Source organism: Fukomys damarensis, unplaced genomic scaffold (genome assembly GCF_012274545.1).
Source record: "Fukomys damarensis isolate Sample0158 unplaced genomic scaffold, DMR_v1.0_HiC HiC_scaffold_3, whole genome shotgun sequence".
NCBI lineage: Eukaryota > Metazoa > Chordata > Mammalia > Rodentia > Bathyergidae > Fukomys > Fukomys damarensis.
Window position 1 is genome coordinate 46,933,092 of NW_022900915.1, and position 17,854 is coordinate 46,950,945.

General features: G+C 41.4%; 1 protein-coding gene across 3 annotated transcripts; it reads right to left on the bottom strand.

Moving 5' to 3' along the window:
* Nucleotides 1-5,620: 5,620 nt before the first annotated feature.
* On the bottom strand, nucleotides 5,621-15,411 carry LOC104852687 (olfactory receptor 2AK2-like). 3 transcript variants are annotated; one of them, XM_033768004.1, is made up of 4 exons: nucleotides 15,128-15,411; nucleotides 14,616-14,889; nucleotides 7,376-7,426; nucleotides 5,621-6,921 (listed from the first exon to the last, which is right to left on the bottom strand). In XM_033768004.1, exon 4 carries the CDS (start codon nucleotides 6,866-6,868, stop codon nucleotides 6,098-6,100), a length of 771 nt encoding a protein of 256 aa, XP_033623895.1. In that variant the 5' UTR covers nucleotides 6,869-6,921; nucleotides 7,376-7,426; nucleotides 14,616-14,889; nucleotides 15,128-15,411; the 3' UTR covers nucleotides 5,621-6,097. The 3 variants fall into 3 exon arrangements, with proteins under 3 accessions (XP_033623895.1, XP_010608754.1, XP_033623898.1); XM_010610452.2 differs by having other exon boundaries at nucleotides 5,621-7,044; XM_033768007.1 differs by lacking the exon at nucleotides 14,616-14,889.
* Nucleotides 15,412-17,854: the final 2,443 nt, after the last annotated feature.

Here is a 17,854-nt window from a genome sequence, read left to right on the forward strand (position 1 = left end):
GAGCGGAGTTCCACTCACCATTCATTTGAGAAACTGCCCCTGGCTCCCTACATGGTAGGGGTACCTCCTCATTCACATGACAGCACACATGGTTAGTGCTGTTCCTGTTTCTTGGTATGTTCCATGCTAGTAGATATCCACTATGTGTGATGACTTGCAAAAAAAAACAAGATACATTTGTCTTCCACACTGCACAGTCATCGGAGCTATGCGCTCAGACAATGCCCCACGTCCCATGGTCACCCCGGGCAGGCTGGAGGGCAGCTGCTGTTCCACACACACCCGTGTCACGATGGAGGTCTACACTGTCAGAAGGAAGCCTCTTACCTAACCCGCTGGAAAGAGAAACTGCATCTATCCCCGTTCCATGTGCTAATTCATGGGGTAAGTGTGAGGATAAAGAGGTCCAGGAAAGAAAAGGACACTAAGGTGTTACACACAGGCATTTGTACTTAACCATGTTTAAAATTCAGTCTAAATCAAAATTAAAAACACTCTAAGAATGTAAGAGTGGAGTGTATCCTAGTTATATTCTAGTTATGTCATTAGTATAGAGGAAGAAAGGCTAAAGTATTAAAATACAAATGCCTGAAATAAGTCAGTAAGCAATATGCAAGATGTTATTATGTAGACTATAGCATGTGGTATTCAAAATATTGGGATGGAATGGAGTCAGTGTAAATTATTTTAGAGAGCACTTATTCATTTCTATTGGCAGGCAGGACTGAGGATTGGCTTGCAGCCTCCTATGCTCCAGGTAAACACTCCATCCCTGAGCTTCCTCTCCAGCCCTACTTCCCCAGGATTATTTCTATATAATCAAAATTAAGTATCTATCTGAGTACTATAACCTTTTACAACAGAAGCATATTCGTTGTAAGTTTCATAGTAACCACAAAGCAAACACCAAAGCTGATGCACAAAAATAAAAAGCAGAGATTCTAAACATAATGGCAGAGGTAATCACAGGAAGGAAGGACACAGTACCAGAAGAAGGAAGGAAGAAACAAGTACAAGAATCACTCGGGAGTGCAGAACGCGGCTGTTACTTCTTAGTTACCACTGATTACACTGAATAGAGTACAAAGAAATCCTCCAATTCAAGACACAGAAAGGCCAAAGGAATTACAAACAAAATGGGCCTTGTGCTGCGAAAGACAGAACTGATTTGCAAACAAGGACACATAAAGCATGATAAAAAACTGAAAATGACGCAACGCGAATTTGAAGGCAGAAGAGGCATTCCTCCGGGGGTTCCGCTGCCCGGCTGGTGTGAAATGTACCTGCTCCTCATCGTCTTCCCTGGAGAAAGTGCTCGACACCCACAAGTAAAGGAGGAGAGGTGAACCGCGGTCCCGCCCATGTTGGCCGGCTCCGAGGAGGGATGGTGGTAAGAGGCTGCTCACCGCACGGCAGCCCGGAAGTACACGGCGAAAAGCGGATGGAGCTGCGGAACCCCCTTCCGGTCACTGTCCCAGTGACCCGTGTGGACCAGACTTGGCCTCCTGCGTCAAGTCCGCTGTGAGCCCAAGTCCAGGCACCACCCACCTGTGAGCGCAGAGGGCTCTGGGGAGACACCTGGGTACAAACCAGGGTGGAGCCAGAACTCCACACAGTGTGTCTTGCTTCCCTTAATTTACCCATTTAATGAAAGAAAGTCACTTGGTTTGGACATCTGTGGACACATGGGCACCCAGGCCTCGTGGGTGTGTGGGGGTCCTTGCCCCACCAACACCCTCCGCGGGACTTACTGAGGACTTACTGTATTGTTAGATTTTGCAAGGAACTCCATACTCTTCAGAGGATACTAAGTTACATTCCCAGAGCTGCACCTGGGCTCCTTTCCACCCCAGCCCCATCCTGCTTGGCGTTCTGTTAATGCTGGCAGAGGGAGGACAGCATTGTCACTGTGTTACCCACCCTAGGATCGGTCCTCTCTCCTCTCGCTTCAGAACAACCACATAAGGTGGCCTGATTACAAACACAGGTGAAGAACCTAAGAGGTAGATTGTTTTCTCTACTTGACTTTAGATCTCACACCAGGAGTAAGCGAGCAGAGCCCAAGTCCTGAAAGTGACACTCCTCAATTCACTTGTGGCCTTCCAGTTTCTTATTCCAACAGTGGTGTGAGGAGACACAAACATTCAACTCAGGAAGCAAAACTAAGTCAACCTTGGGCTGTCAATCCGGTAGGGTAAGGAAACTGGTAAATTAACTCAAGAAGACCAACTCCGCATTAGGGTTCTGCTGGGTGGGTGGCTTCCCACTCTCCATGCTATTGGGGCCTCACTGAAGACGGGGGCATACTACGTGCCAGTCAAGCATCAAAAATTATAATCAGAGGAAATATCCAGCTCGTGATTTCACGGAGAACAATGAGGAATTCCTGTTCTGTCTGCTATTTAAGTAAATCACACAATCGCCTCACCGGATTCCAGCACCCTGAGATGAGAGCTGGCAGAAGAGCAGCTGAGCTCCTCAGAGCTCTCGTGGGCTTTAGACCCCAACCCTCAGGGTCTGTTAATCTCTGCCCCTTGGAAGGGACAGTAAATTACATTCAGGACAGTCAACAGAGTAGACTAAGGTGGTGAAGCTAAAGTGCTTAATTACTTACAGGTATTTAGTAAATTCTTAATAATAGCCACAATCCTTTCCAGCAACTCAAAAACTGGCATTTTTCCAAGAGGAACTGCATAGTTGATTTATATGATAAAACTAAACACATTTATTTAACACAGGGCCAGACAGCAAAACAACCCCCAGCCTCAAGAAAGGATCAATCATATTCTTTGCATAATCATAACATGATAGACACAAATTTATGCATTACAAGCTCAGGGAGTATGAAGTATCACTGGAAATTAAAGAAATATACATTGAACAAAAGAACTAGCATTTGTTTACATGGACACAAGGGTACATATTTTATTTGTTTGTTTTTTCCAGTGCTGGGGTTTGAACCCAGGACTTTGTGTCCACTAAGTAAGTGCTCTGTCACAGAACTACATTCTCATCCAAATAGTTTTTAATTAAGAGTCAGAATGTAGTGATCCATCTGAAAGTGTTACAGCCTTTTATCATTGTTAAACAGGCATGTGAAAATCACATGTTCCTTCCTGGGAAGCCATCAATCCTGCCAGCACAGCCTTCGGCAATAATCGATAGATCCGCAAAGACCTGGTAAGTCCTAGGGAGCCAGGGCGAGATCACGTGGCCAAGGCAACTGTCTTCCCTGGGCAGAATGCAGCATGGAGCTCCTCCCCGGCTTCGGTCCCCTCTGACCAGGCTGTTTGCGCTCTCTGAGATTCAGCTCAACCTCCTGTGAAAGGGAGATCTTCACAGCTCTCAGAGAGGATTATTTATGGATGTTAATGTGGAGAGAGATGAAGCATCAGGTATATCCAGGAGCCATGTACCCCCTTCTGTTCATTCTCCCAGTTCTTTTAAAACAAAATACCTTCTGATATGCCTGACAGAAACTGTTTCTGTTGTGGGAAATGTTTTAAATTTTTAAAATGAGAATATGTCTTCCCAGCAACAAAGGCTCACTTAACACTAAGTGTTATAATACTGTTTGACTTCTTCATGAAAATGTTAATATTGAGTAATTGCTCAAATACAGTTATACAGATAAATTTCTGGGAAAGTAACAATGCTATGAAAAAAATCAGTCTTAATAATTATAATAGCATTCTCTGAACATAAATAAGGGCTATAGTAATTTTACATTCAAATAGGTACATAGGTGTAGTCAAAGAATGAAGCAGAGAAGACCAAAGCAAAAATATAAACCCAACACTGGTATTCTGGATAAATTAATTGGGTAAGAAAATATATAAACCTTGATTGAAGTATTGGTGCATTAACCCTAAAAATAATGACCATGTTAAGAAACATCGAAAGTATTCATCTTTCTGAAGGAGCCGAGTGATAGCCATTGTGCCTCATGATTCATTAGAACGAATTTGTTTCAGCAGAGCAAGAAGCTCTGTGCTTTCCTCCCATTGTAGATAGGACGCTTGGTCTGACCAAGTTCCACAGTTATTCAACAAGAAGCAAGGGGGCACTCCCTCAGGAGCAAACAGTCAGAAATCCTGCGAATGTTCTCAGAACAGGGAGGGGGGAGCAGGGGCCCAGCCTCAGCCTGAGGGCCAGAGTGCCTCCAGGGACCCTCCTGTGTGTGTGCACGTGAGTGTGCATAGCTGTGTGAGTGTGCACCCAGCTTTATCTGCACAGGCAGTGCTGTATGGTAAGGAGGCAAGACACAGGTGAAGACATGCACTGGGTTTTCCACTCACCTCCTACTTCTGCCTGACCTAATTTTTCAGTGAGATGTATTGAATGTCTGCAGGACTTTCAGATTCCTCGAGATGACTAGGAAAAAACAATTTCCCTTCTGTTAGGATATATACCTGAAGAAAAGGAAACCACCTTTAGATTTTTTTTCTTTGGTATTGCAGAGGGAATGGGCACTTGGGCATGCTGGGCACATGACCTCCTGGCGAGCTGTGTGCCTCCAGTACTGTTAGATGTTGTCTCTGTCTACAGGGTAAACGTGGACATACAAATATTTCTGGTTCTGATGAGCTTCCGAGTTGGCTGCAACCTGAGTTCCTTCAGGAAGTGTTTGCTTTGCGTGTGAGAAGCCAGCCCTCTCCGATGATCTGATGCCCAGATGAGAGCAGGGCTGTGACTCCAGCTTACCTACCTAGAATACTATAGGAGCAGAACACACACACACCTGCTCCACACAAGCCAACTACTTCTCTCCTGGCTCTGAACAAACCTGCATCGTTGCTCGGCCATTGACACTTTCCCACCTCCTCTCCCTCTCCAGACATCCAGTCAGCTTGGTGCTAAGCCCTGATCCTCTCCTAACATCTACAGAGCTCCTGTTCCCAAGATGGCTTCTGTTAAGTTCAATAAGAGTCATGACTGAGGTTCTACACATGAGCCAGTCCGTTTCTCAGTGCATTCCTGGAGGTCTCCTCAGAGAGCTTCCTACCCCATGGCTGTTGCTGTCAGTTGGTATAGTGAGGTGAATGGTGGTGACCACTCAGAGTACTCCATTATTTTGATGCATTCGTGCACTAGTATGTGGGTGTGTTAATGAGGAAATATCTTTCCTGAGTGCTGCATAGTGAAACAGCTGATGGGAATGCTTAGTTGATTAAAAAGCTAAAGAGAAAAAAGTTTTCCCAGCCTACTGAGTTTCTAAATACATAACTGAGAAACAATTCTGGTTACACCTCACACCAGCATCCTGTAACAGTGAATTTCTCATAACCTTGGACTGCTTGTCTGTAGTAAATTTCAAATTATTTATTGAAATACAAACATTTTTAATTTTTTGAAGCAAATAGTGGACACTCTTTAAGGAAAGCATCACTAGTAAGTTAGAAGAAAACCACCCAAACAGTGACACTGGAGCTAGAGAAAGAAATTGGCACTGAGAGGCACCGGGCATCCTCACCCAGGTTCATACTGGGAGGAGGATTCGGCCGTGTTCACACCACAGTTCTTCTGTTAGCTTGTGTGGTCTAAGGATGTTTATTTATTTATTTAGCTTTTTTCGTACTTGGGATCGAACTCTGGTCCTTGCGATTGTGAGGCAGGCCACCGAACCGCTGAGCTAAATCCCCGGCCCGAGGGATGTTTAGATGGAAGGAGAAATAAATCCGGAGAATTCCTCAGATTTAGCTTCTTTGACTTCCATGTAAACAGACCTTATGACAAAGTCACAGTCACAGTGATGTCTCTAAAACATTGATGAATTTATGACTAGATGGGCAAATTATATTTTTTATCTCCATTAACTTTAGACGTTATATAAATTATCTTGATGTTAAATGTTTGGGTAGATTTCATTTATATGGACTGATTTTCATGGAAATAAAAAGAAAAATTCAAAATATTCATGTCTCGGGAGCACAGAGTCCATCAAATGTGTACTCTACTGATTTATAAGCTGAACACTTCTAATAAGCCCCATGCTTCTTGAGCATCTACACAGAATTTCTATCCCAACACCCTCCCTGGGGGATTACAGACACAGCTGTCTCCTGTGCTGACCCTCCATCGCTGAAGAATTCTTAAGTCACATTTTCTGCACCAGTGTCCATGATCCCAGCAGCCTCCTCAGGGCCCCGAGGACCTCCTTGTTCCTCAGGCTGTAGATGAATGGGTTCAGAAGGGGTGTGACCACGGTGTAAAACACTGCCACCACCTTATCATGGGCAGGATTATGCAAGGAGTGAGGCCGCGTGTATGTGGAGAGACCTGCTGTGTAGAAGAGGCTGGCCACAATCAGGTGGGGGGAGCACGTGGAGAGAGCTTTGTTCTGCCCTGCGCCTGAGCGCATCTGGAATACCACAGTGAGCACCCGAGCATAGGACGCTAGGACGGCCACGAAAGGCAGCAACAGGATGAAAAGTACACTCAGCAGGATGCTATACTCATACTGGGAGGTGTCCTCACAAACCAATGGCAGTAGAGACGGAATTTCACAGAAAAAGTGGTTAACGACCCTAGACCCACAGAAGGGAAGCTGGAAAACATACAGTGTGTGTATGAAGGAGTTGACAGCACCGCTAGACCAGGTGCACGTGACCAGGCCGCAGCAGATCTTCTTGCTCATGAGCACTGCATAGTGCAAAGGATGGCAGATGGCTATGTAACGATCATATGACATGAAGGCCAAGAGGATGGCTTCGGACCCGCCAAGGCTCAGGAATACGAATGTCTGAATCTCACAGCCCCAGAACGTAATGGTCTTGGTGTTTGTCAGGAAGTCGGTCGCCATCTTGGGCACAGTGGTGGAGATGTACATCATGTCGATGAGGGAGAGCTGGCTGAGCAGGAAGTACATGGGCGTGTGGAGTCTGCTGTCCAGTCGGATGAGGTGGACCAGGGTGACGTTTCCTAGCACAGCCACCAAGAAGAGGACGGTAATGGCAGCAAAGAGAACAGCATTCATTCCGCCATATTGGAAAACACCAACAAGTGTAAAATCTGTCCCAGAACTTTGGTTTCTTGTTTCCATGGCTTAAATTGAAATATCAAAGCAGGCAATATATGATACATCCATTTAATAATATATCTACCTTTTAGAAGAATAAAAGGACAAGAGTTAAATATGTCTGATATTTGTGGAATCACTTTGGGTGAAAATATCATTTCTTCCTATTAGATAAAATAAACCTACCTCTATTGGAATATAGATTTTTTTATTATTTTTGTTTCTTATTGGTGATAGACATGCAATAGCTAGATATTAATGGGGTACCTGTAATGTTTTGACTCATATATGTTGTGCAGATTGAGAAAAAATTAGCACTTCCCTCTCATTGACAGTTTTTAATCCATAGGAACTTACTTTTTTTTTAAACTTTGGATCTTTCAGCTTCTTTCTTTAGATCTTCAGAAGCTGTAAAAGGCAAAGTGAAAATAAAGATGTTTACTGGAAGCAGGATAAAAATAAATAATTCTGTAAGCATTTTTTGTCAAAACTTACATTCTTTTTGCATATTTTGGGCTGCTAGATTAAATCTTTGTTCATTATTGAAAACATTCTGCTCAGTTCTTTCCTATAAGTGGCACTTTGTCAAGACAGTGTTGCTGCATAATGGTATAATTTTTAATAAATATTTACTTAACCTTTGTTCTACTTTTATTAGTAAGATATAGGAATAACAGCTGCAGCAATATTTATTTGAAGGTAATATTGTAGCCCTTACAAAATATGAATGGATATGCATTGATATTTCCTTCTAAAAATAGAAAAAAATTCACAAGATTCACCAAAATAAGGGCAACCTTGAAATGTATCATCCAAATTTAATTTAACATGTATGCATCTTTGACTGAAGCAAGCTATAAGGATTGTATAATTCAAAGGTAAAAATTGAAAATTTTGTCTTTGTTTCTGACACAATTTGGGATTTTATACATCTTCAGAGTAAATAATAGCTTTTTAATTACAGGTCGTATGTCCTAAAAATATGTAGTAAAGTTATGTGAAACATTACTATATGCTATTGGTAGTTCCTGGTCTCAACTACATAAACAGAACCTTGTTAATTCACCAGTTCCAAAAGAATGTCTAGTTATTGATTTAGGCTGAAACCCCTAATTGGTCTAAAATATTTGAAACTAAAAATTTTGCTTAAAATATTCAGTAGTTCAATTATGTATGTTTTATACAAATCATACTCATTCTTTTTGTAGTAGTCTAAAATGCTTTTACATTACTAACAAAAGAGCAAAAAAGAAATATTTAATATAATAAAAATAATCCAATTCTAAAACTATTTTAAAAAACTAATGTACTATGTCACTGTCTAAGATAAGATAAATACCACCAGATTGTAGTTCCCTTTTTTGTTTTTTCTGTTTGGTTCCAGTGATGGAACTTGGGACCTTGCACTTATGAGGACCAGATAGTACTTTTTAATGAAAATCTGTGAAAAAACAATCTCAATTCCAAGATTATGTTTCCTCCATTGATACAATTACTTTAATAAGAATATGGGAAAAGAGCTGGAGATTTAGCTCAATGGTTCCACTGCCTGCCTCGCAAGTGCAAGGACCCAAATTCAATCCCTGGTGCTCCCCACCAAAGAAAAAGAATATGGGAAAAACAGGCTAAATAAAAATAAGAATTAACACTGGTTAAATGAATAACAGAAAATAAATACAAGATTTCACAGAGGTTAATGAATACAACTGAGCAAGATAGAGAAACAGAGAGGAAAAGACGATAGTTTAATAGAAATTAGATAAATAAATAAAGTAGAATATCAAATTATATATCCTATGTTACATAAGCTACTTTGTTATTCTACTGAGCAAACTGCTTTAAAGTAGAAATAAAATCTGCAAAATGTTTTCTGATTATTGCAATAATTATGTCATCATAACAGAAACATTATTTAAAATTTTTAGTATTTACTCTTCTCAAAAATGCATGCACAAAAAAATGAATGTTAAAAAAATTCAAGGGAACTTTAGTCCTTACCAAATAAAATGCCACGAACACAGTTGTTTCACCTGACGTGTGCCAAGGGGAGCCTGAAGCACCTAACAGGCGTCCTGAACCCCCTTCCCTAATGCCTCCCACCCCTCACCCAGCTTCCAAAATCCTTTCTTCCTTAAGGGAATTCTGAATGAGAGACGGTCACATGAATCAATGTAAAAGCACTGTGCTGAGCATGACATGATTCATAATAATGACATGTTCTCCAGTATATTAAACACATTGAGATTTCAGTCCAAAATAATATTAATCATTTATGCCTGCTCAATTTGGTAATCAAGTTGACCCTTAGTTTGAGTTAAACAAATCAGTATTTATGTCTATTGAAACTGAGTTATAAACCAAGCTCAGGATATTTGCCCGAGGAGAAAGCAGCGTTAATGTTTCTTCAAAGACAGGTTTGAGAATGAGTTCACCATGCCGGGGCCCAGGAGCTGAAAGTCTACATTTCTTCTTAAATAGCTTTATCAAGCATCCATAGTTACTTTATCAAACATTTGTAGTTAATCACATTTGTAGTTATTCCATCATAATGCAGCCTGCTGTGATGTTAACATCATCCACAATACTTTCACGTTTGACATCCACACTAACTTAAATTTTGAATTTTGCTTTCATTACAAACCCTTACAGAATGACTCAGAGAGGAATTAACGCATTATAGAAGATGGAAATGGAGAAAGGTAGAGAACGAGAGGTGAGGGATAGATTCAAACTAAGACCAAATGATAGCAAATACACACCTTCATATCTCTTCGGCAGATACAACAGTACATGTATGATTCACCTAGCCTGGAGTTAGCCCAAATGAAGAACACCAGCACATTACTGAAATAATGCAATTCAATCTACATATACACTGGAATAAACCACATACCTTTGAGCAATATAAATATGACTAGGTTCTGTTTCTTTTTAACTTTAGAAAACTTGACAAGGGGCCTTTGAAATATTCTGCGATTGTTTGGCCAAACAGCTATTCATTCTCTGGCCCTGTGAAGAAGGAACCTCAGGACCTCTCACAAGCCATGCCTGTGACCCTGAAAGGTGAGAGGAGCTCTTGGAAGAGTATCTTCTCCACGGAATAAAAGGACGTTTAGATTTTCTTTCCTTTTATTAACTAATGATTGTAAAATTGTTTTAATCATTCTTTGTATAGTCTCTTCTTCTAACATTATACCAAATATCTGCAGATATAGAATATTAAAAAGTTAAATAAGAAGGATCGCCTGCCAGCACTCTTGGAGCTCATACTTACAAAACCACAGTAATCTTTCTTTGAAGAAATGGTCCTTAAAATAATATTATCTATTTATTATATCTATCAACAAACCATGAAGAACAAGATATAAGAAATAAAGCTATTTAAAATGTTATTCTAAAAACTCTGAAACACATTTTAGGAAGAGCTATCAACTGTCATAAATTTGTAAGTCTTTTTCCTCAAAAAGTAAAACTTCAATAACACAGCATCAATTCGGTGGAAAATAGAATTTCAGCAAAATGTCACGTTTCTCAGCCCAGAGAAGACTTGAATGTCTCTTCCTAGAAGAGCAACTGCTAATGAGGACTGAGCTCCTGCCTGCTGCTCAAGAGCCCCTGGGAAACCCTGGTCTCCGGTCCACAAGGAAACACTTTTGATGCAAAGTGGGTGATGTTTTACGAGAACATCTATCTGCCCTCCAAAAATAGCATAAAACTGAATTCAGGACAACTGCTCAAAACGAATCTATTCCAGTGAAAAGTAGGAAATTTTCAGCTGCCAGATTCTTAAACAATATTTCTTATTCCATTTCATATTTTTTCTTTCTATTGAGTTTATTGGTACATTCTAGGTAGACAGTACAGTTACATTCATTACTGGGATCTTGTACCTTTACATGACAGGTCTTGGTTCTCATTTTTTCTCCATTTCATATTTTGAATATGTACTTTCAGATCAGATTGTGGGCAATTAACCAACTGGTACAGAATTGTAGTATAGTGCGTAAAGATGCCATACAATGGCATTACGTACCTCAGAGGTTGTCTGTGTTATATATATCAAAACTTTTATTCCTAAAACAAAAACATCTTTTAAAAATTGGCATGCTCATAGAAATAGAAAACTCACATCTGTGAAGTCTGTAGGGATGATAGAAATGGTGGAATTGTGCCTGAGCTCAAAGAGCGGAGTTCAGAGGATGGCACAGTACTCAGTTTGACTTGACTGTGGTGATGTGTGTGTGTGTGATGTGTGATGTGTGTGTGTGTGTGTGTGTATCAGAATCCAGAGAATGCACACAGGGCTTTCTCTGAACTGTACTGAGCTGCATTATGTGCTCTTTTCAATAAGGACATCATTCAATCTCCATTTCCACCACAGTAATGTACACTATTTCTTGCCTCTCCGATCCCTTGGAATGGCTCATTTGAGATAATTAATAGATGTATTACTCCCATATTTATAAATTATCATTGATGTTATGGAAGGAATTGGTAAGCAATGCACAGAGAGGCATGGAATGGAAGTAAAATAAGAAAAAAAAGTTTATTTTGTCAACGAAGGTTGATCTCACCTAAAATCAGTGCCCGGAATCAACTATGCACTGAGGTACAACTCCTTCTTTTATAGGATTTTACAGCCTTGATCTCATTCAGGTGGTTACATTTCATTCTCTTAGTTCACATTACCAAACAAATCATGGGCACAAGGCAGTTAACTTTCAACACAGATGTAGCAATTCTTTGTGGTTCAGGGAGTTTACCTTGAAGATTCACCTAGCTATTTATCCTAGCCCATAGGAAGTGGGTGTTCAGGGTGAGGAAAGCAAATGTTAACAATGGTTCTTTTCATCCTGACACTTTTACAATCATGTGGTTTACAGAACTTTGGATCTCAGGGTCTTGATGTGCCCTGTTATCTCAGGATGAGACCAGATGCCTCATTTAGTGGTTAATGCCTCAGGTGTCTGTTAATTCTGAACTCAACAAAGCGCACTGCTGTTAGAGATGGCAGAAGCCATTCAACATTGTGACATGTTGTAGGTTTTGCTATTTACAAAAGTTTTCTCTATCATTGGGTGGAAACATTTGTAATTAACTCATAGAAATTTTGAACTACAAAATACATTATAGTTACTATGTTGTAGAATAAAGTGCCTTAATAAAATGTAATATGTAAATATGATATAATGTTATCTAGCTTTATAAAAGAGGATAAATTCTTGTCACGATATATTCATTTAAAATCCTTTGGACATATATCCAGAAGTGAGATTATTAGATCTATGCAGTTCCATTTTTAGGGTTTTTTTCCATTATGTTTATTGGTATGGTGAAGGTACACAATACAGTTACACTCATCACTGGGATCTTGTATCTTTACATGATGGAATTTGGTTCCTGTTTCTCCCGTACCCCTTCCCTCCCTTCACCCCCTTCACCCTTCCCTGTTTACAAAGACTGTTTCCATGTTTTCCCTTTTCTCATGTTTTTGCTTTTCCTTTCTTACCTTTCCCCTACTCCCCCCACTTTTCCCATATTCCTTTAGACCTTTTCTTCCTATTACACAATATCAACTGTACATTTTCACCCTTATTTACAAATTTAGTTTTTCACACTCATCCAAGCCTCCCAGCCTTGAGCCAACAGTGAGGAGTAGAGCTGCACAGCTGTTCGAAGCCTACGTCCCCCTCACCTCGAGCATTCTTGTGGTGCTGATACCTGGATCCACACTGCAGAGGCGCAGGGGGTCTTACACGCCATTGTCATGAGCTCCACAAGGGAGAGCAGAAGTGAAGAAGACGGAGAGGGCCTTACTCCTTCTAAGCCCCCATCCCAAAGTACCGGTGAAGCTACTCTATTGAACAGTTTATTCACTATAAACCTGTTTTGGGCTACTTCTCAAGTTTGATTTATTTCACAGTTGATAGTGATAAATTAATAACTACCACAAATTGTCATTTTCTAAGCTGTGCTTGATGCTATTGTTGCTGATCGTATCACTTGGGCTAAGTAGTTGTGATTGATCTAATCAGTTATCTTTCCTAGTATAATGAAAATGAGATTGTCCCAGAATCATTAGAGACTCAAAGCCTAAGGACAAGCTATATCTGGAAGACACCTCTGAGAACCAGCTATTCCATCAGGTTCTAAATACAAGCAGCAAAGATACTTACAATAAGCAATACTACTCAATATCACTTATATATACTTACCAAATGTGTTTATTGCCAACAAATTTTCAGAGATTTTTCAAAAACACTAATGAACTTTGGAATCAATTTATGAATTATGAAAAGTATGTTAGGAACACATAACCAATGAATAACTTATGATGGACAGATAAAAATATTTCTTTATGACTAAAAACACTACTGATTAAAAGAAAAACGTCTCACTAGGTGATGATTAAAACTATAGAATGGGAGATTTCTAATATTTAATCTACTTTTCTGTTACCCACTTTACAACTCAAGATACATAAACATCTGCATTTCTCTAGTTGACAGAAGGACTATTGACTTAGACAAGTTGCTAAAACACTTTAAATGTTATAATCTTGAGCTTGTCAATGTAAATATTACATTACGATTTATGATATTTACATGAAAATTAGTTGTATTGGGGGAAATGGGTCTTTTCTACCAAGTGTGGTTAAACATAAGTCAATCTACGTATGATAGATTACTATAAATGAATAGTAACAAAATGTGAATGTCACAGTTTGGACATTGAATCCTTTAGCTACTACAATCCTACTACATACTGTAATTTTATACCTTGACACTTTTTCTGAAAGCATAATCTAAACAGGTCACTGAATTCACATACACTTATAACGTCCTTAATAATATACAGCTATTGACAAGAGAAAAAAAACTTTACTAAATTAAGGATTAGTATGGGAAATATTCGGGGACTCATGAACAAAATTTTAACATGTTAACACACAATATCATTCGCAAGACCATTAGCGAAAATTAAATACTTAGGACATAACTTAACCCAAGAAAAGACAGACCTCGAAAACAAAAGCTATAGTCCTTTGAAAAAGGAGATAGGACCTTACAGAAAATGCAAAGACATCCACCATTCCTTTACAGGCAGAACCAATATAGTTTAAATGGCCATTTTTTCAAAATTGATATATAAATTTAATGAAATCCCAATCTGAATAACAGCAGCAGCAGCACAGAACTAAAGAAATGTCCTAAAATCCTTAGGGAATCAGAAGAGACTCAGACTAGTGAAATCAATCCTGGGGTGGGCAACAGCAGCGAAGCAAGAGGCATCACAATTCAATTTCAAATAATCATTAAGCATCATTATTTTTGTAACATTCTAACATAGGCAGAAATTTGTAACGTTTCTTTTGATTACAATTTATTTCTTAAACCTAGATGTCCCACAGTCAGCCTTCTGAGCGCCCCCTTCACCTCTGGGTGCTCTGCACCTGCATCGGGGCTGGCTTCTCCACCCTCCACACACAGGCCAGGGCAGCACCCCGTCCAGCTCTGCACCCTGCCTTCCCCACCCCAGTATGACTGCTGGCTGTACTACATTTAATTTAAGCACATGGCAAAATATTGGCTTCCACCTTTATAACCCACTCCACTCTCCTCTCTTTGGTAGCCGCGACAGCAGAGGACAAGAGCATAGCTCGGGAAACGCTGAAGTTGATTCTCAGTGCTAACGTTAGGAGAGCACAGAAGTCGGAAGAGTACAGCAGAAAGCGAGTGAACACCAGTGGGCACAGGAAGTCAGCACACAGCAGGGAGTGATTCACTGCAGACTGCGATTCCTAAGAACGGAGAGGTGGATGTTCCAAAGCAGAGGACTCGGCACATAAAGTAGCAAAGAAACATCCAGACCTGCGCAGAGATGTGGGAATCTGTTTCATTCTGTTTAGATCACCAACAGTGGTTCTTGTACTAGTGATCACACAAACTTAAATTTGCACTAATTTAAGTGTGTACAATCTAGAAAAGGGCGTATTGCACAACTTCCCAACCCCCAGGACACAGCTGCACCCTGGCCCCCAGCCCCACCCCATGTCAGGGTGAGGCTGCTCTCCCTGCACTGCCAGCCACCACCCCCGGCCTTAGTTACCTCCTGGTCTGTCTTCTGTGCTGAGCCTCTGGTTTCCTTTATTTGTGTTTTCTCTTTGGTTTTAGAGGAACACCACTCTTCTTATAAGTTTCCTGGAGAAGTCAAATGTTGAGACCCTGAGCACATTTATTTACCTTGGCCTCTGCACGTATGATATTTTGTCTCACTGGATGATTGTACTTTAGCTATTTCTCAGTTATTTCCAGTTTCTTACTGAGAAACTGAAAGCTATCGGACTGCTTGGTATGCTCCACCCTTTGGAGAAGCTTATGAACATCTTCCTATTTATGTCTCTACCTAGTTATGTTAAGCACATTAACTTGGTTTCAAGTAATTATATATGGAAGAAAAATTGAGGATCACACGGTCTTACCACGATGAGCACACAAACATCAAATCCTTAGCAGCCCAAGATGGAGAGAAAGTGGCTTTAAAAGCTCAGACTCCCCTCACCCACAGCATGAAAGCAACCTTGTGAACAGCACAGGCCCTCAGGGCTCTGAGGCCTCTTGGGGCTGGAAGCTCCCGTGATGGTGCCCTTGTGTGTGTTCAGGGAAGGCTGTGCGTGTGTGACCATGGAGAAGTGTGTTGGGATGGTGCTGTCTGTGCCCAAATCAGCAGTGAAGGAGTGAGCTGAAAACACCTGGAAATGCAGTGCCCCAGCTTCACTTAGAGAAACGGACAGCACAGCAGGTCTGTGGCTGTTTCAGGACTGCTGCAAACAGCTGCTTCCACAGAGCTCTGGGGCTATGTTGGGCTTTTCCGTCCCACGCTGTACACTGCGGTCCCTGCCCAGGCTCCCCAGGCCTCACTGAGGATCCGAGCTCCCTGAACTTGCACAACCTCTTTCTGGATTTCCACGTGCAGAGTGGAGGCTCTGATTCCACAGGTCTCACCAACCCCAACCGCGACCCTCTCCATAAATGCTGTTGGCTTTTCCGAGGCCACGAGAGCGACATCTCGTCACACATGTGCATCCCCCCAAGGGGCCCACCCAGCTGAGACCTCACCAGAGTAATCAACCTTCTGGGGTTCAAACTCAACTGAATAAGGGCCATAGTCACATCTGCCAAACCTCCTTGCTTTTGACATAATGCAGCCAGGGAAATGTAGAGTCATAAACACGAGGTCCGAAGCTCCTCGGGACACAGGGGTGGAGAGGTGCAAAGAAGACCAGCAAGTAAGAACAGCGACGCTTTAATCTGTGTTGTATACAACAGGACTTTCAGAAATGAAGGCTGAGGCTCTCCTTGGAGGAAACGGGTTCAAGTTCCTTTGACTACATTGGGGAAAAGTAACTTTCATTTTCTGTGGCCTGCTGTGGTGTGGAGAGCAGAGTGGAGAGGATGGGAGGAGATCGGATCGCAAGAGACTATTCTGAGGCCCTTCCAGTGTCGGTCAGCTCAGCGTACTCAGCACACAGAGTTGTGCTTCGGGGTGCAGAACTCCTGAGCTTCACTCGGGTCATGAGACAGGGAATGCTGTTTTCGAATCCCGCCTCCCAGGTGGAATCAGAATCCTGCAGATCTGACAGGCTCTGTAGATGCTGCTGTTGTGTCCGGAGGGTTGAAAATCACTGGTATAAAGAGTTACTACATGTCAGTCAGACTGACATCTCTGTTCTTATTGTTTTCAATTGAGTGAAGACTTTTTTTAAATATCTTTTTCTGGCTAGTTGTACAGTTTTCTGGTTTCTTTTCTATTTTAATTTTATTTTAATGGGGTGTCTTAGAACACATGGTATTTGAGGCTGTCTAATGTTCCAACTTCACCAAGCTCTTAACCACAGTAGTGATGAATCAGCTTCTTACCCTTGTCTATTCTTTTAATAACTGCTTTTAATTTCTTGACCTTGAGTTCAGAATCATATCTGATGAATAAATGGATAACTCATTGTAAGACACACACACACACATAACTAAAAAGCCATCCCTACTTGTAGTAGTGTCCGTAGAGAGAACATTAAACACGGTGCTTCAACAGGCACATCTCACCAAACTGAGCCAGTAAGGGCAATGGTCTTCCATCTGTTGACCTCAGTGGACCTCACCAAACACTTGCCCAGTTACGTCAGTGAGGTTAAGACACTTTGAGTAGAGTGGTTTGCATTCCTTTCATCAAGAATGCTGCTGCCCAAACATTAGTAAGTGTGAGCACAGAATTCTCTTAATCATGACACTTGAAAATTTCCAGTCATTGTCTTATTTGTGAAATAGTAAGAGAGCACATTCATTTATATCTTCTTTTTCCTTGAAGGTTGGTGGACGCATAAATATATATGTGTGTGTGTGTGTGTGTGTATGTATGCATATGATATTTGGATGTTTGCAGACCCTTCCTGTGCTAGCACCTTGGAGATAAAGAAAAATCAAGCACCAGGTGTTAGGTAGGGTTCACACATAGCACCAAAGAGGGCTGTGGGTGAACAAAATACACCACTTGAAACACCCGTGGGCCGCAGTGATGACTTCATAGTGGTTATTTAGAGAAACGGGACACGGGGGTGGCTCTGAAAAAACAAAGGAACCGCGCCTTGGTGAAGTTGCCCGCCGGAGGGAGACTGCCCCTGGACAGCCTTATCACTGCGGGCTCCCTGCTCCTCTGAGCTCCTCAGGACTCCTGATCTGGCAAAGCAGAGCAGGACCTGGCCCTCCGTTCCTCTCACGGCCGGCTGGACTTCCTCTTCCCGCGCCTGGCCTGAGACTCCCGCGGCCTTAGCCCGCCTCC